The sequence below is a fragment of the Peromyscus maniculatus genome, chromosome 17 (genome assembly GCF_049852395.1).
Source record: "Peromyscus maniculatus bairdii isolate BWxNUB_F1_BW_parent chromosome 17, HU_Pman_BW_mat_3.1, whole genome shotgun sequence".
Taxonomy (NCBI): domain Eukaryota; kingdom Metazoa; phylum Chordata; class Mammalia; order Rodentia; family Cricetidae; genus Peromyscus; species Peromyscus maniculatus.
The window spans coordinates 59,423,359-59,445,754 of record NC_134868.1 but is presented as its reverse complement, the minus strand read 5'-3'; the positions used below and the strand labels follow the sequence as shown (position 1 = coordinate 59,445,754).

The window sequence follows — 22,396 nt, the reverse complement described above, 5'->3', positions numbered from 1 at the left end:
TCCGCCCCATTTGTCAGAACCCGCTCAGGGCAACCCAAGCCCCTCGGGTCACTGACAGGCCCTGGGTCATGTTGCCTCCTCAGTGGACATGCCGAAGGGTTTGGATACTCTTGCCTAAATCTAAACCTCTGCCAGGCATGGTGGTGCACATCTGTAACCTCAGCATTTGGGAGCCTGAGGCAGGAGGATCTCAAGCTGGCATCCAGCTTAGGCTACATAGTGAGGCCTTGTCTCAGACGACCAGGAAACAATTAAAGCACTTGTGTCAGCAAAGAAACCTGGTCCAGGCAGCTCTGGGGTGTGACTACCCCCTTCACTTGAGATCCGGCGCTGAAGTGTGACTACCCCCTTCACTTGAGATCCGGCTCTGAAGTGTGACTACCCCCTTCACTTGAGGTCCAGCTCTGGGGTGTGACTACCCCCTTCACTTGAGGTCCAGCTCTGGGGTGTGACTACCCCCTTCACTTGAGATCCAGCTCTGGGGTGTGACTACCCCCTTCACTTGAGATCCGGCCCTGAGGTGTGACTACCCCCTTCACTTGAGATCCAGCTCTGGGGTGTGACTACCCCCTTCACTTGAGGTCCGGCCCTGGGGTATGACTACCCCCTTCACTTGAGATCCAGCTCTGGGGTGTGACTACCCCCTAAACTTGAGGTCCGGCCCTGGGGTGTGACTGCCCCCTAAACTTGAGGTGCAGCCCTGGGGTGTGACTATCCCCTAAACTTGAGATCCGGCCCTGGGGTGTGACTACCCCCTAAACTTGAGGTCCGGCCCTGGGGTGTGACTACCCCCTTCACTTGAGATCTGGCTCTGGGGTGTGACTACCCCCTTCACTTGAGGTCCAGCCCTAGGGTGTGACTACCCCCTTCACTTGAGGTCCGGCCCTGAGGTGTGACTACCCCCTTCACTTGAGGTCCGGCCCTGGGGTGTGACTACCCCCTTCACTTGAGATCCGGCTCTGGAGTGTGACTACCCCTAAACTTGAGGTCCAGCCCTGGGGTGTGACTACCCCCTTCACTTGCGGTCCGGCTCTGGGGTGTGACTACCCCTTAACTTGAGATCCGGCCCTGGGGTGTGACTACCCCCTTCACTTGCGGTCCGGCCTCTCTGACTCTCCAGAGCACAATTCAGTGAGGCTGGTAAAGCCATCCAACAGCTGCATCCAACAGCTCTCAGGAAACCTCCACAGGCTTGCAGGATTTCTTCTTCCCACTGCCTCCTGAAAGGCCCCCGGGGCAAGGCAGAGAAGGCCAAGTTCCCTGGCGCCTGTGAGGAAGCCTTGCACCTGCTTAAGGCACACCTACATCTTTGCCTGTTTAATCTTTTTTTTTTTTTTGGTTTTTCGAGACAGGGTTTCTCTGTGTAGTTTTGCGCCTTTCCTGGAGCTCACTTGGTAGCCCAGGCTGGCCTCGAACTCACAGCGATTCGCCTGGCTCTGCCTCCCGAGTGCTGGGATTAAAGGCGTGCGCCACCACCGCCCGGCGCCTGTTTAATCTTACATTCCTTCCTTCGTCCATTTTTTAGCTATCTTTTCCTTGGCTCTATGCTGGTGGTGTGACTTGGGAGAACATTTACTGCTGTTTCACGGATCAATTATGTGAAAGCTCGACTGTTCACACACCATTCTGCTTTCCAGGGACACCCAGGGCAAGGTGGGCCCCGAGGAAGACCCGGCTATGATGGCTGCAATGGGACCAGAGGAGACGCAGGTCCACAAGGGCCCTCTGGACCTGGAGGCTTCCCTGGCCTCCCTGTGAGTATAAGGGCAACGTGGTGGTATGGTTAGCCTGTCAGTGTAACTGGACCAAACATAATGTGGCCTTGGCTCCACTTCCCAGGCTCAGCCAAGGAGGGCCGCCTGCCGCGCCTTGTCCTTGCCTTCATAGCTGATGGGAGCTGCTCTTCTTCCTGTCCACTTTTTTCCTCCTTTTTTTGCAGCTGACTGTTCTGGGTTCAAACAAATTCCTTGTCTCTGTTCGTGACTCAGAGTTAGGTAGAAGATCAGTGGTTTGGTGTAGGTTCTTGCCTACCGTCTTCCAAGATCGCACCATTTCCTTCCGTATTCTAAGTCAAATAACAGTGAACGGCTGTCATAACACAGCTAAACCAGGAAGCTTGAGTCTTGTCCCAAGAGTCTATTGGCACTGAGGAATCATCTGGGCACCCGGAAGGTGGTCAGGTTCTCCAGCATCTACGAAGAGACAGATATGCAATAGAAATCCTGTAATTGTCCATTCAGTGACCTCATTCTTGGGATCTTTGCAAAGAGTCCTAAAATGTTCTTTGAGGACTATATTTGCAAATTCAGGTTATGCTAACATTTTTTCATTGAGCCTTTGTATTTTGAAAACACTGAAAAGAAGCCATGAGCAAGCATCCACACCTTCCCCACCTTCATCCCGTGGCAAGTTGGTTTCTCTGGCCAATGGGTTCCACCTCCACCTTGCAGCGCCCGCTCACCCCTGTCTCTTTTTGGTGTGGTTCAGTGTTTCAGTGAACTGCGTGACTTCATCTGTCTGTCGAACTTAAGCTTTATGACCAAGAGACACATGTCACTGTAAAATACTGATTACATATAGATATTCAAAGGTAATGTGCACCCGTTTGCACAGACTGCCTAGCTTTGACATAAGTCAAGTCATTCTCCTGTATTACATATCTCTAAGAGTCTTCCTGTTTATGTTGTTGGGGCACCAATACCATTACAAAAAAAAGATAACGTAGTTCTATGCCAGAGGATGAATGTGGAGGTTCTGAAGATAGTTTAAATCCTATAAAGTGTTTCCATTGTAACTTTTTTTTTAGATTTATTTATTTATTATGTATACAGCATGTATGACTGCAGGCCAGAAGAAGGCGCCAGATCTCATTACAGCTGGTTGTGAGTCACCATGTGGTTCCTGGGAATTGAACTCAGGACCTCTGGAAGAGCAGTCAATGCTCTTAACCTCTGAGCCATCTCTCCAGCCCTCCATTGTAACCCTTAAGAGTATGAAATAAAAAGCCTCAGACTTATAGTTAGACCCTAAGGAAGTTGGTACAGGGGGTTGCCTATGCAATCCATGGGGACACTGGACATTGTGAACAAAAGCTGGCAGTCACCTGTGTCATCATGATTATGCTAAAAGATAACGGATTCTTCTGTGTTTCTCTTTCTGTGGTGTATCTGCTACTCTAGGGGCCCCAAGGACCCAAGGGGCAGAAAGGTGAACCTTACGCACTGTCTCAAGAAGAACGTGACAAATACAGGGTATGTGTGCCCTGGGTGGGGGACGGCACTCGGGGATCCCATGCAAACTGTCAACAAAGCTCGTTAGGAATTTGCTCCGAGTGAAAGAAGGAATTCACAGATTCATGGGGGAGCTCAAGGCTGTGGTTGCGGGGGGTGGGGTCATCATATTCTCTGGGTTGGATTTATTTTCCCCGTGTTCTCAATGCCCCAGACCAAATACCTCAGTCTGTCAGGGCTTCTGTATTCCATGCTTACTTCCAACTCTGCCGTGGAGGTAAATGAACCCAGAGAGGCTTAACACCAGTAACTCTCAGTGGCTTAGGAGATGGCTCAGTCGGAAAAAGACTTGCCTTGCAAGGATAAGGCCTGAGTTAAAAATCCCAAGACCCATGTATGAAGTGGGGCACAGTGTCTGATACATAACCCCAGCACTGGGGAGGTGGGGACAGGCAGACCCCTGGGTTCAGTCGCCATCCAGAGTCGCCTACTTAAGGAACTCCAGACCAGTGAGAGACGGTCTCACAAAACCATGTGGCTGTCTCCTGAGGAATATATTGACCTCTGGCCTCCCATGTGCCTGTACGAACTTGTTCACCCATATGCACACACACACACACACACACACACACACAATTGTAATTCTTAATTAACCCTGTTTCCTCTCAACCAGGGTGAACCTGGAGAGCCCGGACTGGTCGGCTACCAGGTGAGTATCCTTTTCATTAGGGACTATTCCATACAGAACTTGAAAAATACCGGAGTAGACACACCAGTCTGCCGGTCTTCAAACCATGCTCTCTTTGTCTGTCCACAGGGGCCTCCTGGCCGCCCAGGGCCAATAGGACAGATGGGTCCCGTGGGAGCTCCCGGAAGACCGGTAAGTCCTTGTGCTTGCTCACCCCCAGGCCCGTGTCAGGTCACCCGTGGATGTTCCTTTTTTTACCTGCTGAGTACCATTGAGCCACAGACTGGTTCTGGCTGGGGTCCCTCCCATCATGTGTAAGCTCTCCAGGTTCCATATTAACTATGTGACAAGGGACCATCATCCCTGGAGAAAGCAAACCAAATACCCCACTCAGGTCAAGAAGAAGGAAACAGATTTCTTTCTGGGCCAGGCCGTGTGAGACAGGAGCATCCCACCTGGGCCATAACCACTGTAGAAGGGGAGACACTGGGTGTCCTTTATAGAACGGCCCACTGTGCGGAGGCTACAGGTTGTCCCTCCCTTCCGGGGCAAGGACACAGCAAAGTGTGAGGGGATAGAAGCCGGCTGAGGGAAGGTTTGCAAGGAAGGGGGGGGGGGGCTAGTGCTCTCCAGCCCCGCCTACTCCCCAGCCCTGCCCACTCCTTACCCAGTTCCCCCAGCCCCGCCCACTCCCCAGCCCCGCCCAGTCCTTACCCAGTTCCCCAGCCCCGCCCAGTCCTTACCCAGTTCCCCCAGCCCCGCCCACTCCAAGCCCCGCCCACTCCTACCACCACACTGAGGCCAGAGCACATCTCGGCCACCACGAGAAGACTTCCGCCTCATTAAGAGCACTTCTCGGTGGCAGCGCACGCCTTTAATCCCAGCACTCGGGAGGCAGAGGCAGGCGGATCTCTGTGAGCTCGAGGCCAGCCTGGTCTACAGAGTGAGATGGGGGGAGGGGGGAAGAGCACTTCTTAGGCTCACTCATATAGCCACAACTGAGCGGCTTAGGGTTTTCCTCTAAATAGAGTTCAGAGGGGCTGGAGAGGTAGCTCAGTCAGTGGCCTGCTTGCTGTGTAAGCATGACAGCCCGAGTCCCGTCCCCGGCACCATGTGAGAAACCGAGTGTGGTATAACACACCTGTAATCACAGAGACGGGGAGGCAGAGACAGGAGGATCCCAGAATCCCGCTGACCAGCCAGCCTAGCTGAATTAGTAAGCAACAGGTTTAGTGTGAGACCCTGCCTCAAAAAATAGAGTGTGATGGAGGGATTGAGGAAGGCCACTGGCCTTCTTGCACATGCACACACACACATGCGTGCACACATGCATGCGCACACACACATGCGTGCACACGTGCATGCACACACACACATGCACATACACATGTGAAAAGTGTATGGAACAGATAGAAAACACAGTTCGAGGACCTTCGGGTGCAGATGTGCAGGTGCTGAGTGTGGAATTGACCTACAGATCCGTTCTTTCCACGAGCGTTTGTGATTCCACCACCAAAATGTGACAGTGTCATGTGGGGAATCTGGCTGCAGTCACTGAGCCTGGGACCTCACAAAGCATAGAAACAAACACATCAAGGACACGGGTGAAAGTCACCAGCCCAAAACACACAAGCAAACCAGGAACAGCTGTGGGTAGACAGCAGCGCATTCCAAGGACACTGACCCCGTCTTCCTCCTGGCTTTTCATCCCACCAAGACAGATGTGGGGAAACTCTGACCATACTGTTCGAAGGGGACAGTTGATGGTTTTTCCCAGGACCTCCAAACAGATGTCATCTGGGTCCTGGGAGGGAAAGAAAAATATGCATGTCTTTGTATTTCTGCAGGGACCACCGGGGCCCCCTGGACCCAAAGGACAACCAGTAAGTTGGCGGGGACCAGGCGGGGGAGGGCTCTTTGGTGATTAATGCCTGCATTCTTCGACCAGAGAACAACTTGGCTGACAGCTATTTGTGGTGTAGACTACGCTGAGAGCCATTGTGTAGTTTAAGACTTGCTGTGTAGGAAGAGATCCTGTGGAGTGTCTGAGCACCCGGCCCAAGCCGATGTGAGGATGCTGGGGTGATGCTGTTTGGGGCTCCATGACACCTCTGTGACTGTGTGCAAATCACACTGACGAGCCGGGATAAAAGGTGCAGCTGAACAGCCTAGGGGCAGCTCCTGTTTATCTGCAGGTGCAATTTTCCAGGGCGGGCAGGGGGGCACTGTGTTTAAGGGAAGTGGGAGACCCCCATCCTACCTGGCCATAGTGAGCATCCCTCAGAGGCTCAGGTCAGCATTAGAGACATGTCCAATGCTACTGAGTCAGGCCGGGGGCCCAGAGCCACACTACTCCCATGACAGTGTGGTACTTGTTACATTGTATGGAAGCACAACCAAACATGTAGTTTGTTAGAACCTTGGAGAATAGAGCCAGGGTTTGTTATGACCTGGGAAAGTTGGACAAATGTCCAGAATCCGTAATGCTGATGAGGAAAATATCTGATCAGAGATACTGGGGTCCAGCAGGAAGCTTGGAAGAGCCATCCACTGCTCCATCTCCAGATGCAGGTCTTCATGTTCCCACGCCTGCTCCATATGCAGTCCCATTTCTTTGACCCCTGGTGACCTTGCCTGCCACCCACGCCCATACCCCTTAGGCTCCCATCCCTCCAACAGAGTTTCCAGCTGGAGCTGGAACTCGAGGAGGCTCCTGGATACCCCCCACTCCCCCTCCCACTCACCCCCATCAGACAGCCCCCGAGCAGGATGGGAAGGGCCTAGAGCCAAGGACAGCGGAAGTCTGCTCCGCTGCAGGGCCAAGGAAGCAGTGGCCCAGCCCAGGCTCTGGCCTCAGATCTCCCCTGGCTGCTGCAAATACAAACAGCCCCCTCACCCTGGGCCAAGTCACTTCCTGGCAACTTTGACAAGCAGCTCTGAACAGGGACTGCTGTGGGGACTCCATGGCCGCCATGCTGCGCTTTGATATGAGCTCCCAGCCAGGTGGCGAAGCAAGAGAAGCAGAATTTAATTAAAGGTTCTGCTTTTATTTTCAAAAGATATCTAAGCATCGGAGGGGGCAGACAGTAGACTGCCGAGAGAGACTGGAGGGGTCCTGTGTGACTCTTGCTCACTGTAGCAAGAGAGAGACCCTGGGAAAGAGACGCAGCTGCTTGGGGCCAAGAGGAAAGAGCTCTGTGTGGAAACGCGTGTGAATTTGTGGGGTGGCTCCTCGCATGCATCGCTGGTCCCAGGCGTCAGGGAGGGCTGACTCCAGCCCAGCTGCTCCTCAGAGGAACTGTTAGATAAACACTGGCTGAGACGCAGGCCTGACTTCGCCTCAGAAAACAATCCAAACAGGCACATAAATATGAAATGCGATCGGCGTGAAGTCCCCTAAAATCATTAGAAAGAAAGGAATGTTTCTATGAAGTTAGGGTGGTTTTTACCAAAATGAGATGACTTGGATCTCCAGCTACGGTGTCTGGACAATCATCTGGGCTGCACTTTACGTTAGAGGACCCAGAACCTGAGGGTGAACTCTGACCTCCCTTGGATGGGCCGAGTGCTAATGTGTGAGCTGACAGGATCCCTCTCCACCACTCACTCCTCAGGCAGAGGACCAGGCAGAGGCGCTTGGCTCCTAAAGTACAAGGGTCACAGTTCAGGGAGGGCTTGGTCTCTTTTCTTCTAAAAATAATCTTTCAGTTCGCTGTCATTCTTGATTCTTACAAACTCATAGACACCATCTCTGTTTCCAGGGCAACCGAGGACTTGGTTTTTACGGAGAGAAGGGCGAAAAGGTAAAGAGACCTGGTGACAGGAACTAGTGACCATCACTGCCCAGGGTGACCTGGTGCTCCCCAGGTGACCTGCAAACACACAATTTGAAATTGTGTCGAGTGTCAGGTCGCCCACACTCCAGGGACAATTGTGGATCAGTGAGACATGAATGTGAGCTGTCTAGGCTGACGTAGATTCTGACAGGGACATGTGACTTCCGCCTACCTTAAGGACTGGGAAGTGGAAGTGTCCCCTAAGAGTGACTTCTGAGGTGTGGGACCCAGAGATGATTAAAGGGACTCAGCTGAACCAGGCGGTGGTGGCGCACGCCTTTAATCCCAGCACATGGAGGCAGAGGCAGGCGGATCTCTGTGAGTCCGAGGCCAGCCTGGTCTACAGAGTGAGTCCCAGGACAGCCAAGGCTACACAGAGAAACCCTGTCTTGAAGCAAAAAGTGGGGGGACTCAACTGAAGAATAATCTGGAATTACCACAGGGAACAATCACACGGCCGCCCTGGCTGAGTTCAGTCACGAAAGGGTTATGTGACTTCTGTTACCGCCTACTGCTATCCTTCCAAGACCCGTAGCCTGGAAGAGGAACATGGCGCCCACCCCATCCAGCCAACCCCATTCTCATTCACCCGTGAGCCTGGCTGCTCACTGAGCAGATCTGTCCCTCTGGCTCTACTATGTGCATGCTGTCATTGAATTCCATAGGTGGAAATCAGAATTCCTAAGATATTGGGGGGGGGGGGAATTAAAGATCAAAACACATAAAAATGTAAAGTCCCCTACAACGAAATATCCCCCAGTAATAGTGTAAAATGAAAGGAATAAGGACCTGGGAAGAGTTCACTAGTGGGAGGGAGTGGTCACGTGGGGGACCGTGGAGATGAAGTCAGGTCTGCAGTCCACAAAAGGCAGGCCTCAATCGGATGCTAACGAACACAGCAAGGCCGTCATGGGTACTGTGGCCTCAGACAGTCTTCAAGCGTGTTAGCACTCAGAACACACACAGCAGCCTTCTTCAGAGGGTGACCCAGCACTCATCTGCTGCGCTTCCGGTTACATGATAGCTGAGCTCAATCTCAGATGTCGTGTGTGTGGAACTGGCAGAAGAAAAGTCAGTCAGGTTTGTGTGTGTTCATCGGTTTCAGGAGAAAGGTGTGCGGCTTGGTGGCCATCACTGTTACTGACACAAACGCACTGACCGCCTCCTTGAGATATTTGGTCTAGCCTTTGCTCTTTAGCGTATACAACACCTTTAGTTTGCAGTAACACCAGAGTCAGACCTGACAACTTCCTTGTATAGAAATCTATCAAGGGAGGAGATGGGATCTGTGGGTGGTACATTGGGTGAGTAGAAAATTTCTTAATCAAAAAAAAAAATGTTGAATTAAAAAAAAAAAAAAGAAAGAAATCTACCAAAGGCTGCATCCCACAGAAGCAGGTACAGTGTAGAATTATTAGTAATCTCTGTGACCTCGACACATCAGTTCTAAACAATTACTAGTGGAAGTTTGGTTCACGCGATTTTAGATTATGATTTTGATTTTGATATGGTGATATGATGGTTTAGAATGATTTTTGTTTCGACACAAAGCAGGCATTCAGTAATATGCGAAACAAAATAGCGTGTGTGGTAGGATTGTGCTGTCACCCAAGTTACGTACCCTTCTTCTGATTCAAAACTGTCGCTTTTGCTGAACAATCTGCAGGGTGACGTAGGGCAGCCAGGACCCAACGGGATCCCATCCGACACCACGCTTTTTGGACCCACAACGACAACATACCATCCGGATCTGTACAAGGTAAAAGGGCGGTCATTCCCCGTTGACCTAGGAAAAGGAGGGTGCAGATGTCACTTGCTTCATTTTATGCAAACAGTTGCATCCTAAGAAGGGAAAGACCTCACCACAAAATTGGGAAGGAAAAAAAAAAATCAGATTTGCACCAGCTCTCAGAGGGACTGCGCGGTTCCTTCCAGCCAGCAGGAGGCGATTGTGAGCTGCAGGATCTGAAGTGTGGGCCGCCAAGATGGGCCAAGGACCTGCCAGTCCGAAACAATCCAAAAATAGAGTGGAGAAAGTCTATGCTGCTTTTAAAGCCTCTTGACTTGAGATGTTAGTGTGTTCCAACTAACTGCCTCTTCCTAAGCAGACCTTATTTGACTGAGTGTGGTCATTCGGGGGTCTTCTTAGGGTGTGTTCTCCCACTGTGGGATGGATATGTGGGAGCTAGCATCCATCTCCCTGGATGCTCAGAAGTGCCTGTGCCCTGTTGCTGGCGCAGATAACTGCTCAGGAGGAAGAGAGAAAGGCTTCCAGACACATCACAAATCACATAAGAATTCATTCATCTTGTGAACATTCTAGAAAAATAATCGTTTTTGCATTTGGGTTTTGAAGCTGCAGCATTTGGTGCTGTTATCAATTGCCAGGAATTCATCAAGATTGCCTAAAGTTCTATCAAGTACTTTTTAACCCCGCATCCTAAGCCGGGATCGGTGCTTAAGTACCGCCGGTCTCAAAGGTGCAAGCGTTTCTTATTCTGTATGTTCTTCGCAGGGTGAGAAGGGAAGCAAAGGAGAGACGGGAATACCAGTAAGTGCAGCGATGAAACTCTTTCCTTCTGTGATTGCGCCGCCTCCGGGGCTCCTGTGAGAATGAACGGTGGGGTGTGCTCTGAATGGTTGGGTGAGCTCTGAACAGTGAGGTGTGCTCTGAACAGCGGGGTGAGCTCTGAACGGTGGGTGAGCTCTGAACGGTGGGTGTGCTCTGAACGGTGGGTGTGCTCTGAATGGTGGGTAAGCTCTGAATGGTGGGTGAGCTCTGAACGGTGGGTGAGCTCTGAATGGTGGGTGTGCTCTGAACGGTGGGTGTGCTCTGAATGGTGGGTGAGCTCTGAACAGCGGGGTGAGCTCTGAACGGTGGGTGAGCTCTGAATGGTGCAGTGTGCTCTTGGTCTTAGCCCTTGGGTTCTTGGGTTCTCATGCACTTCTCTACATGGGAAGGTATCAAAGATACATAATACATTTGGTATAATATTGGATATATTATAATATAATTATAATAATCTTTTTTTTCATTTTTCTTCATTAAGAAATTTTCTACTCACTCCACATACCACCCACAGATCCCCCCTCCTCCCTCCTCCCACCCCCCAGCCCTCTCTCCCAAGCCACCCCGCATCCCCATATCCCCCAAATCAAGGTCTCCCATGGGGAGTCAGCAGAGCCCAGCACACTGAGCCTAGGCAGGTCCAAGCCCCTTCCCACTGCACCAAGGCTGCGCAAGGAATTAACATTATCTTAAGCTATAAGCTGAGCATGACCCTGTGTGAATGAGGGGCTGGGAGGGAGACAGGCTGGCCTCTACTCTGGCCCAATCTTGTGTGTCCCATCCAGTGTGGCTCACCTTCTAGCTCTTCCTCCTCACTGTTCCTCACCCTGTGGTGGTGGCATGTGGCACCCTGGATAAAGGTGGCCCCCACACAGCCCTCTGCTCTCCCTACCCCCACATTACCTGTTGTATCATCCTGTCACTGAGGGGCCTGGGAAGGCTGCAGAGCATCCCACTGGTGGACTCAGCTCTAGGCACCCCTCACATTCTTGTTTCTCTCTCCTAGGGCACCACCTTGAAGGGCGAGGAAGGCATCATGGGATTCCCGGGAGCGCGGGTGAGCCATGCACTGTATAACGCTGGCTGGTTGGCTAGTTGGCTTTTTGCTCTTGAAACATATTTTCTTTTTTTAGATCAGTTTTTGAGGTTCACAGAAAAACTGAGCAAAAAGTAGAGGTTTCCCATGGCCCTCTGGCCCCACCCTGGGCACAGCCAACCAGCTGGGCATACACCACCAGGGACATCCCCTCGGGTGCATTTGCTACAACTCATGAACCCATGCTCACCCCATGCTGAAGTTTTTAAAATACTGTACCTGCCCTGAAGGTTCCTTATGGTATGAGACAATCTTTGCAACAAACTGCAGAGAGGATCTAGAATGCAGGTTCATTTCTGGTCACCCAGAGTCCAGTAAGACTGTCCCTCCCTCATGGGGAGGCTCATCTTTAAGAGAGAGATGTCACCTTCGGGGCCATGAGCATCAGCAGCCACCTCAGCCCCTGGGGTGGGGTTTGGCCACCTGCACCTAAGTTCCAAACCTTGAAAGCAGAAGGCTGCTCATCCGTCATTGGTACAGCCACGCAGTCATTGGTACAGCCATGCAGCCCTCCGGGGAATTTCGTCACCTCTTCTAGACGGTTTATTGCTGTGTTTTCTGTTCAACGACACAGGGTCTTCCTGGCCTTGACGGAGAAAAAGGAATCTTCGGGCAGAAAGTAAGTCTGACACACGAAATGTGAAGTGTCCTGGGCCCGGAACCTCATGCCTATTACAAGTGACATCTCAGAAAACTGCATTTGTCCCCAAAGCCCACTGGGGATGTCCCCTGCACTGACAGGCTCCCAGGTTATCATGCCAGCTCTCAAAGCCCCAGTGGAGCATTGACATCTGCCTGGGCTGTGCCCATCAGTCCACTAGTCCCAGGCCTCTGTCACTAGGTCCCCAGCCCGGGCATCACACACCTCTGTGTCATTGTCACACATAGGTTGTCATCTGAGTGACTGAGTCCCCCTCTGTTCCTTAGAGATCTACACATACTGTGATATTTGCTTATGTTTGATGATCACCTGGTTGTTTTTCCCCTGTGTGTGGCACAGTTTTCTTTTCTTTTCTTTTTCTTTTTTTTTTTCTTTTACTTTTTAAAAGAAAAGAAAATGTGTGTGAGAAATTTATTATAGGTCCAGACAAGATTTAGCATCAACTAAACACTAGCTGGAGCACGAAGTACACTTAGAAATGTTTTTATCTAATTAATGGTTTATTTACTCACAGCATTCATTGTACGCAAACAATTCAGGCCACCGAGTGCAGAGCCCAGCACCATCCTGTCACCCACAGTCCTGGGATCTGGCTTTATCTATGGCAGCCTCCAGGGTCATGTAACCTAGCATGCTCATAACTTGGCAACGAAGAAATAATAAGCCCATTTGTGCCATGCTGTTCTATGTTTCCCCCACGTAGGGGGTCACCCCACTTCGGCACATATGCACCCACACATGCTAGGAAGCCGTGGGGTACACACTGACACCACATTTACTTGCCCCAAGATACAGCCATGCCTCCAGTCAGCTTGCAGTCCGCACCAGAGTGCACACGCAGGGTCCCATGGCTGGTGTCTCCACCCCTCTGTCCTGTCAGGTGCCCAGAGAGCAGCCTCAGAATGCCAGCTCCCCGTGAATCCTGCTCACGTTGCCACAGCAGGTATCCACATGACGCTGTGGAGCCCAGAGGCTGAACTAAGACAGCAGAGCTGTGTGCCTGGTCTGGGACAGCAGGTAGTCTTGCCTCCAGGTGTCCTGGCTGACCTCCATAGCTCCAGTTATGCGCCAAGCTCTGGCACTGACGGTGCACCATGGAGATCAAGGTCATGGCTGTTCTTATTTCTTCTCATTGGCTGACCATAAATGCAGGCTGGCGGCCTCACCCTAACTACATCCAACTATCTGTCACATTAGTCCTTGCTAAGAGTGTCCCCAGAGGTAACACACTAGAGGCAATGACTGTCCCTCCTGCGTCCCAACCAAGGCCAGAATGCCACTCACTAGCTTAAGGAGGCAGATACTGTAGAGGCAACTGAGGCGGACACTACACCCAAAACCCAGCTGAATCAGTCAGTGTATCGCTGAGGTGGGCGGGTGACATGTTGTCAGTCTTCAGGGAACACAAGGGAGCTGTCATGTCTAAAACTGTGGTTCCGCACAGCTGCCCCTGGACCTACAGGTCCATGAAGACTAGACCCCTAGACAATGGCCCGGCAAGCCCTCGGCCCTGGGTCCTCTGGTTGCTGCTGCTCAGGCACCAGTATGATCGGGGTGGCCATCCAGCTTTCTCTCTGTAGCTTGGGAAGAAACAGACATCTGTGCTTAAATGGGTCAGAGGAAGAAATAGTTTACCCAACTGAAAAAATAGGGAAATAGGCAGACATACACAAATGACTCATCATACTGCGTGTTAGTACAAACCACATTATCCGACTGGCCCAGCTGCTGCCTCCACATGAGCTTTCCAGATGTGCTGAAGCTTTGGCCTTAGGAGCCAGAACCCAAGGCAGCTCCAAGGAGCCACTGTGAACAGTGACCCATTAAAGCAGCGTGCCAGAGAAGGAGGAAGCAGAGAAAGCCATGTGTCTTAGGGAAGCCCCTGCCTCCCTGTGAGAACAAAGAACCTTCGGCACATGCCTGTGTGCACGGACACATGGACACAAGGACACATGGACATGGACACCTAGCAACGTGAACGGCTTATGCATTTGGTTGTATTACATTTTCGGAAATGTAATCATTTCCCTCACTCGGGTAAACCTGTTTAATGACGGCAAGGTCTTCTCCCACCCTGGAGCAACTGTAGAGCGTGCTCATGGAGACCTAGTCTCCCGGGACCATGCACTGACCACAGTGTAGTGGGGGTGCACCGCATAGGAAAAGGCCATCCCTGTGTGGACAGGACCCCTGGATTGCCACAGAACTCCTCAGACCCCACATCTGCCCAGGTGTGATTTTCCAGCTCCGTGGGAGAAGGTACAGGCAGGCAGCACAGCTGTGCCCACAGACTGGGCACTCAGTGGCATCATGGTGCTGTGCCTTCCTGCCCCACGGCCCTCTCAGACTGAGCCCAGGAGAAGTCTTTCCCCCAAGGCCCCTAAGTTAGATTTCACTAGGTTCTGTTCTTTGTGCCACGGGGCTGAGGACAAACCTAGAGTCCAGAAAGACATGGGAACGCATACTCATGAGACAGCAGCCTTCTGTTCGGCATTGGAGGAGACGTTCTCTGGGAGCCTAGCTGTAAATGCTTCCTGACAGTGCACTCCTGCCAGCTACTGAGGGCCTCTGCTGATGAGTCTCCTTGAGGGCTCAGGGTCTCTCTCTCTCCCGAACAACATAAAATCAACCACTCTTGAATGTTCGGCTCCACCTAGTGTGAGAGGCCCAGAGTCAGCCACAGCCCTGTAAAAGAAAGAAGGGAAAGAAAAAAATTTACACAATCTTAGTCCGTCAAACAGCATGTGGGCTCCTGGGTTTGAAAAATCTGTAAAAGTAACCAGACAGGACCATTTTTACTTCACCCTGATGTGGCTTGGGGGCTTTGCCGTATGTGGTCTTTTGCAAGAAGAACTAGCTTCTCAGGAAGCTTTACACGCCAGTCCAGCTTCCTTGTTGATAGGCACTTGAGAAAACCGGAGACCAAATTAGTGTTAAGGATTTTTTTAATGAAAAGAGAAATTCCAAATCAAGAGACTCTGGGGTTTCTGTTCGGTGGCAACAGGAATTTTTAAAAACTCGTCATGGAGGGAAAGTTTAACCAGTGGATCGGGTGTGACCCCACAGATCAGGTGTGACCCCACTGATCAGTTAAGAAGTTGCTAGCAGGGGCAGCTAGCTCTCTGGTCCCTAGAGTGAGGCGTGAGGAAGCATGGCTGCCCCTGCGGATGGAGACAGGTCCTCCACAGTCCCCTGCTCACTAGGATGCTGGGTGGGGAATGGAGGGGGTGGGGGACCATATTACAGGGTGCCACTGGGGCAGACGCACAAGCTGTCCAGTATTCTCAACACCAACACGGGGGGGGGGGGGGGGGACGACAAAGAAAAAGTACCCAGGAGGGCCCTGGAAGATGCTCCGTGGTTAAAAGCACTTGCTGCTCTCGCAGAGGACCTGGGTTCTGCTCCCAGCGCCCACTTGGTCACTCACAACCATCTGTAACCCTAGCCCAGGATCTGACTTCCGCTTCTGACACCCACAGGCACCAGCCACTCCCATGGCACAGATGCATACATGTGGTACTCATACACATACAATAAATCTGAAAAAAAGGAAAACATTAGGGACTAACAGAGAATTGACAGGCACTACAGACAAAAGCCGCCTTTGGGCTCTGGCTCCTGGGACAGGCAAGGCAGCTTTGGAGACGTCCGTGCATCTGACATGAGGGGGTTGATGGTGCACTGGGTAGGAGGGGCACTAAGGGGACGCTTGGTGGCTGCCTGGGCTGTGCGGGTGGAAGTGGCGTGGGGTTGATTTCTGGAGGTGGAGATAACAAGCCCATATCTTTCTTGCAGGGAAGCAGAGGCCTAGATGGTTTCCAAGGCCCCAGTGGACCCCGAGGACCCAAGGTGAGCAGGGAAGTGTGTGGGTGTATCTGGAGTTTACATGAGGCGCTCTCCAGAGCAGATGGTGTTGGGTGTCCCTGCATCTCCATGCTGTGCCCCCCTCTCCAGTCACCAGATGGTTCAGACGTCAACACTGTGAAGTTCCGAGCCTAAAAAAACGATCACACAGTCTCCCAGCCGCTTCCGGCATCCCTAACCCTGGCAAGGGCTTCACAAGGAGATCCTCACAGGCTGCAGTGTTCCCTTTTATATCTGTCTGGTGGCTGGGATGCAGGGACTCCCCACTGTCACATGGTAGAGATGTTGCCATGGGAACAGTCCAGGTTGGCTAGTCGGAAAACCTGCCCTGTTAAACCAGTTCCACATTCTGCCCACTCCTGGGCAGTATGTAAATGAAGAGAACTCCGGAAGGCTAGACTCACAGTGTCTCCTTTCCCCTAGGGAGAACGTGGGGAACAAGGCCCCCCAGGACCCCCTGCCTACTCACCCCATCCAGCCCTGGCAAAAGGTTGGTACAAAAGCTTCAGTGCATGACGTGGCCTCACATGAGCCCTCTTCTGTCAGGAACAAAGTCATAAACTCTCCAGACAGATTTCCAAGTGAAACAAAATGAAGGTGTTCAGAACACAGCCTTCAGGGACAGCCCAGCTTCCCTGGTGGCTTGAAGGTGCCATCAGAAACAGCCACTTTGGCTCTGCCTGACAACACTCGCTGTCTTCCAGATGTGATCCCATCTGTAAGTGAGGGCACTTCTGCATTTCTAGGAGCAGCACAGGTTCTAGCTTTTAACACCTAGAATTCCACTGAGTCCTCTCAAGTCAGTTTGCTCTCCCCGAAACCTCTGTGTGTCTTTCTGGCATCCTCTGTGCCTCTGCGTTGTCTTATATTCATCAGGATCTTACCCAGCGAGGCTGTGAGTTTGCACACTCCCCGCCTCCCTCTGTACATCATGTACCCGCTGGGAAATGGATGCCTGCCGTGCCTGTAAATGTCATCCTCGTTGCTATGGTGGGGGGCTTGCTCCTAGACAGTGATTCTCACCGCAAGGGACCTGTCTTGGTTGCAGGTATCAGAGGTGACCCAGGATCCCCAGGTGCTCATGGGGAGCCAGGAAGCCGAGGCGAGCCGGGAGACCCTGGCCCCATGGGGCCCCCAGGCCCATCTGTTGGAGATGAAGGTAATGGAGTTTTGTAGCATCAGAAGGTACCTGGTCTCAGGTGTGGGCATGGACCAGTAGGCTTTGCTGGCCACGCATGTGGCTTTCCTGTGGCTCCATCCTTCCTTTACATGGAGTAGCCTCAGCTACTGATGAGATGAAGGCACATGCAGCCGTAACCACCAGCTAGGTTAGGTTGTGACACTGACGGGTGATTGGTGTGATCTGGTCCCTGGATGGAAGAAGCGGGGTGCGGTCCAATGTTGTCAGCAAATGGTGATAGTCCCAGGCCATTGGGCAAGTTGTAAAAGTAGACAAGCTGTGAAGAAGCGTACAGGCTGTCACTTCTGTGTTAGCTAGTCCGTGACACTTGTCCCTGATGGTGGTCCCCTGTGACATGAAGCTGACACAGGCTTTGAATATCAGAACACTCACCTACTGTGAATGCTCTTGGGTTTCAGATACAAAGAGAGGCCTTCCAGGGGAGATGGGACCCAAGGGCTTCTCGGGAGAACCGGGCCACCCAGCACGCTATCCAGGTTCACCAGGAGTTGATGGAAAACCAGGTCTCCAAGGAGCCACTGGACCTCCGGGCCCACCTGGACCAGATGGTGAGTGGCTGGTGTTCACCCAGAGCCTAACCAAGCTGAATGTCATCCGGGATTTTTGTTAAGTGGCTCTGAGTTGATTCAGTAAGCCAGTGGATGAGGATGTGGTGGACACTCCCAGGGTCCACGCCGGAACCATGACAGCAGGGGTTACCTCTCCGCTGGTAGAGAAGCAGCAATCCCACAGCTCTTACACAGTGGACTGTGGCTGCAGGGACTTGGGTAGGACGTCTAAGATGCTGTGTCTGGAAGGAGCTCTGAGCTGAAATCACTGTCCCCAGGTCTCTGCAGGCATCTCCTGTCTTAACTCACAGCCCCTCTCCTCTGCTCCAACAGTCTGGTTCAGGGTGTGATAACATCAGCTTCTCTGTCACTGCAAAGTCAAGGTCACAGGAGATAAAGGTTGATGACAAGAAAAGGTAGCCGCAAAAAAGGAACGGTGGCAGAGAGGATGGAAGTTTGGCCAGCCTGCCGCCCCACAGCAGTGGAGCTGGTCTCTGAGTCAGCCAGGGTGATCTCACAGCAGCTGGGATGGTCCCCGAGACTGCTAAGGTAGCGTTTTCAGGTTGTGATGGTCTGTGCTGGCCTTATATCAAGAACACCCTATCTACTGAGGAGTTGATCATGTACCATAGTTTTGAGCCGGACATCCACAGAAGCCATCCTCCTCAGCCAGGGCATCTCCTGAGTCCTCCCTTCAGGGGGCCAGGCATCTCCTAAGTCCTCTTTTCAGGGGACAGGGCATCTCCTGAGTCCTCCCTTCAGGGACAGGGCATCTCCTGAGTCCTCCCTTCAGGGACAGGGCATCTCCTAAGTCCTCCCTTCAGGGGACAGGGCATCTCTTGAGTCCTCCCTTCAGGGGACAGGGCATCTCCTAAGTCCTCCCTTCAGGGGACAGGACATCTCCTGAGTCCTCCCTTCAGGGGACAGGGCATCTCCTGAGTCCTCCCTTCAGGGGACAGGGCATCTTCTGAGTCCTCCCTTCAGGGGACAGGGCATCCTATTTGCTAATGGATAGTTTTAGGTTTTAGTTAAACTTCAAATTCAGAGGCTGTTTTAATTGCTTTGGGAAGATTCTTCTACACCATCTGCAGAAGGAAAATCGTTGGCAGTATTTCTTCCATAGAAAGAAATACTTATACAAAATAAATACATGGAAAGCCAGTCACTTCTTCTCCTCCTTCATATTCTCCAGTGACATCTTAACTTGCTGTGACTCCGCTTTCTCAGCTTTCTTTCATCTGGAAGACAGCACATTCGTTTGAAAAGTTTGAAGTGTTATTTCCCTGGATGCTGCAGCTGAGCAAAGCTATTTCTTAATTTTTCCTGTTATGCTGAAAGTAGTGTTTATGGCATGAGTTGTATTTATTAATGTTGACGGGAAAATATTTATTGATGACATATGAATTTCTATGAGTCTGTCTTTCCTGTGTGCAGCATCGGAAGGGTTTTCCTTGCATGTGTCAAAAGCATAAAAGCACGCCATGTGTGAGGACACTGTCCCTGTCACTCCATCCTGTCAGGAGCATAGAACATCTTCATGTGTGAATTTTGCTCACTAAGCTGTTCACAGCCTCACTGACAGATAAACTAACATAAGTGAACAGATCTCGTCAGCTGTCTGACACTGATTATCAGCTGATAAGAAGATGTATATAGAAGATGGACTGGTGTAGGAAAGCATCAACTAAAAGCATCCGGCTTTAGCTCTTCTCCAGTTGTTTCCTCTGGGAGACACATTGTTACCACCTGCTTCTCTAACAACCTCTTCTGTGAAAAGTAGCCGATTTTTGGCTTTTAGAAGTACGGCTCACAACTTAGTATCCACCTTGTAACTTAGTACTGGGAACCAGGAGTCCCACGGACTTCAGCCTTTCTCTGAACTGAAATTTTTGGAGTCTTTTCTCGGGAGCCGCGTTTAACCCTGTTTCATGTGCTGCGGCTGCAGGAAAGCAGAATGTTAGCCATTCACACCAGACTAAGAGCAAACCTTGATGCCAGCCGTCTTTTGAGGTGAAAGGCTCTGCTGGTGCCATTTCGAATTCAGCTGACCGAATCAGCTATTGGCTTCTTCATGGAAGTCCTGTTGAGATCTCCCACATCCCAAAGAACTTGTTCAAAATTATGAATGAATTCAACAGAGGGAAATATGCCAGGGGGGAGACAGACGGCACTCTGTGCCTGGGGGAAGGCCTTACTCCCTCCCAAGAAGGATGTCTCTCTTTGTCCTCAATGACAGGTCTCTAGTTTTAAATGGCAATGCTCCTAAAGTCCAGGTGATGAATCCCTCTACTTACAATCTGCTTCTCTCCTCACCTGTCAAGAGGGCTGGAAGCTTTAGGTTAGAGCCCAGTCCAGACCTCAGCAGCTCCTAGACAGACCACACGGGCATCTCTTCTCTCCCTTCCCTGAGGCCTGTCCACCGTTCTCACCTCTCTGGACACTTTGTTGGACTTATCGGTGGCTCTTCATTGCGGCTCTCTTTCTCACATGCCCCCCCCCCAATCTCTCGTAGCTGATGGAGCCCCTGAAATCCTCTCTGATTCCTTCTGTCATCATTGTACCTCGGTAAACTCTCCAATGGGGACGTAGCACAGTGCAAACATGGCCACTCCTCCTCCGTGCTCTGAGCTACAAAGTTCTCACTGGAAACAGCCAGCACGGGGTCTCAGGAGTCCCTAACCTCAGAATGCCCAGAGTGGAGCTGCAGATCGCCACCTCCCACTCCCCTTCCTGGCCAATCAAAGCCCAAGAGGGTCCCCTCCCCTCCTCTCCTCCATGCCAACACTCCCGCATGGACCTTTACTCATCCCCTGGTCATGGCTGCCTACTGTTAGGGAGCCATTTGGTCATTCTGTCCATTTGTGGGTACTCCTCCAGCTCCCTGCCTGGCCAGCTCTTTCTATCAGCTGTAGTTCATATCACTTCCCCAGAAAGCCCTCTCTGGGCACCAGGGATTCTAAATCAGCTGCTCCCAGATGCCCTCTCACGGTGCTGGCTATAATCTGAAAATTCATGTTTGTTTGCTGATTGCGTTAGTTGCGTCCCTGCATCTCAGCTGCCAGCTCGAGGCAGCTCCTGGCTCGCAGCCTGGCATACATAGCTCAGGCGCCAGCTCATGGTGGATGAATGGATGGATGAACGAGTGAGTGAGGCTGTGTTAGATGCGCGGCCAGATCAGATTACACAGAACAGTGCTCACTCGCCGCCACCACTGCTCACAAGCCGCTGCTTCCCTAGGAGCTCACACACACCATCCCACGGCCCTTGTCCATCAGCCTTTGAAGTTGCTGCTTTCACATCCTTTCCACTTCCTGTTCAGCCACAAGCATCTAGAGGTGTTTGTAGGAGCTCTGCGCACCACTAGATCTAACTGGGTGAGGCTTGCTGGCTCACACCTGGAGTCCTGGCACTTGGGAGGCTGAGACGGCAGGGTCCCTGTAAGTTCAAGGCCAGCCTAGGCTACACTGAGTAAGACCGTGGGGAGCCCAGGAGTCCATGCTCAGCTACCCCTCCCAACCATGCTGGCCTGAAATGCAGCCTGGTGTCCACCACCAGGTGGCAGCCTTCCCAAAGGCCTCTCAGGATGTGTAGCCTTAGTCTCCTCTGGTCACCTGATAGACATCTGGGCAGTCACTGGGGCACTGCAGTGATTACTCCAACCCTTGGAGAGGAAAGGGGCCTAGGAGAGGAAGGTCAGGGTCAAGATCATTCAGTGAGGTCAACAATACCTATCACCAGTTTGTCAGGAGGATTCCCATTAGTTACAGTGAACACATGTTTACACACCTGCTGTGCGTTCACGCGTGCATAGAGAACTGAAAGAACAGGGTACATCTGCTCCAAAAGAGGACAGAGTGGAGAGAGAGGTTTATCTTAACTCTTGTGGGTTTTTTTTTTTCCTTGTGGTTTCGGGGCAGGGTCTCTGAAGGAGAATAGAAATGTGTGGCCATCTTGAAATTCCAGTTATGTGGCTGAAAAGGCCAAATCTTTGTTTGGACTGGGTGTTTCTCAGAAGGAAAGACACCAGTCTTGACATATTGATGGAAAAGCTAAATTTGCAGGCTCTAGTTCCTGTCCTGCCCTGAGGGGTGTGGTCACGTGACTGTCCAAGTGTCTGTCTTTGGAGGTGCTGGTGTGGGACCAAAGGAAACCGGAGTAGACTTGGCTGAGAGCCTGTGATAGCCCTGATGCTGTATCTCATGGATGTTCTTGTCCTGAGACCCTGTGATGGCCCTGATGCTGTCTCTCACGGATGTTCGTGTCCTGAGAGCCTGTGATGGTCCTGATGCTGTCTCTCACGGATGTTCATGTCCTGAGAGCCTGTGATGGACCTGATGCTGTCTCTCACGGATGTTCATGTCCTGAGAGCCTGTGATGGACCTGATGCTGTCTCTCACGGATGTTCATGTCCTGAGAGCCTGTGATGGACCTGATGCTGTCTCTCATGGATGTTCATGTCCTGAGAGCCTGTGATGGACATGATGCTGTATCTCACGGATGTTCATGTCCTGAAAGCCTGTGATGGCCCTGATGCTGTATCTCACGGATGTTCCTGTCCTGTGCACTGTCTCCTAGGCTTCTTGTTTGGCCTGAAAGGATCAGAAGGAAGAGTGGGTTACCCAGGACCTTCAGGTTTCCCGGGGACTCGAGGGCAGAAAGGATGGAAAGGTAAGGGATGCCAGGGTGGGTGGCGGCCACCATCA

General features: G+C 51.7%; 1 protein-coding gene across 2 annotated transcripts in view; it reads left to right on the top strand.

Moving 5' to 3' along the window:
- Col4a2 (collagen type IV alpha 2 chain) overlaps positions 1 to 22,396 on the top strand; it is a 142,551-nt gene that overhangs the window by 91,706 nt on the left and 28,449 nt on the right. For both annotated transcript variants that reach the window (XM_006981330.4, XM_006981331.4), the window contains exons 7-21: positions 1,638 to 1,754; positions 3,180 to 3,251; positions 3,904 to 3,939; positions 4,048 to 4,110; positions 5,766 to 5,801; positions 7,680 to 7,721; positions 9,421 to 9,513; positions 10,270 to 10,305; positions 11,330 to 11,380; positions 11,994 to 12,038; positions 15,876 to 15,929; positions 16,368 to 16,434; positions 16,993 to 17,103; positions 17,544 to 17,693; positions 22,269 to 22,361. In XM_006981330.4, the coding sequence (XP_006981392.2) occupies positions 1,638 to 1,754; positions 3,180 to 3,251; positions 3,904 to 3,939; positions 4,048 to 4,110; positions 5,766 to 5,801; positions 7,680 to 7,721; positions 9,421 to 9,513; positions 10,270 to 10,305; positions 11,330 to 11,380; positions 11,994 to 12,038; positions 15,876 to 15,929; positions 16,368 to 16,434; positions 16,993 to 17,103; positions 17,544 to 17,693; positions 22,269 to 22,361 (1,066 nt within the window). The remainder of the gene's footprint in view (positions 1 to 1,637; positions 1,755 to 3,179; positions 3,252 to 3,903; positions 3,940 to 4,047; positions 4,111 to 5,765; positions 5,802 to 7,679; positions 7,722 to 9,420; positions 9,514 to 10,269; positions 10,306 to 11,329; positions 11,381 to 11,993; positions 12,039 to 15,875; positions 15,930 to 16,367; positions 16,435 to 16,992; positions 17,104 to 17,543; positions 17,694 to 22,268; positions 22,362 to 22,396) is intronic.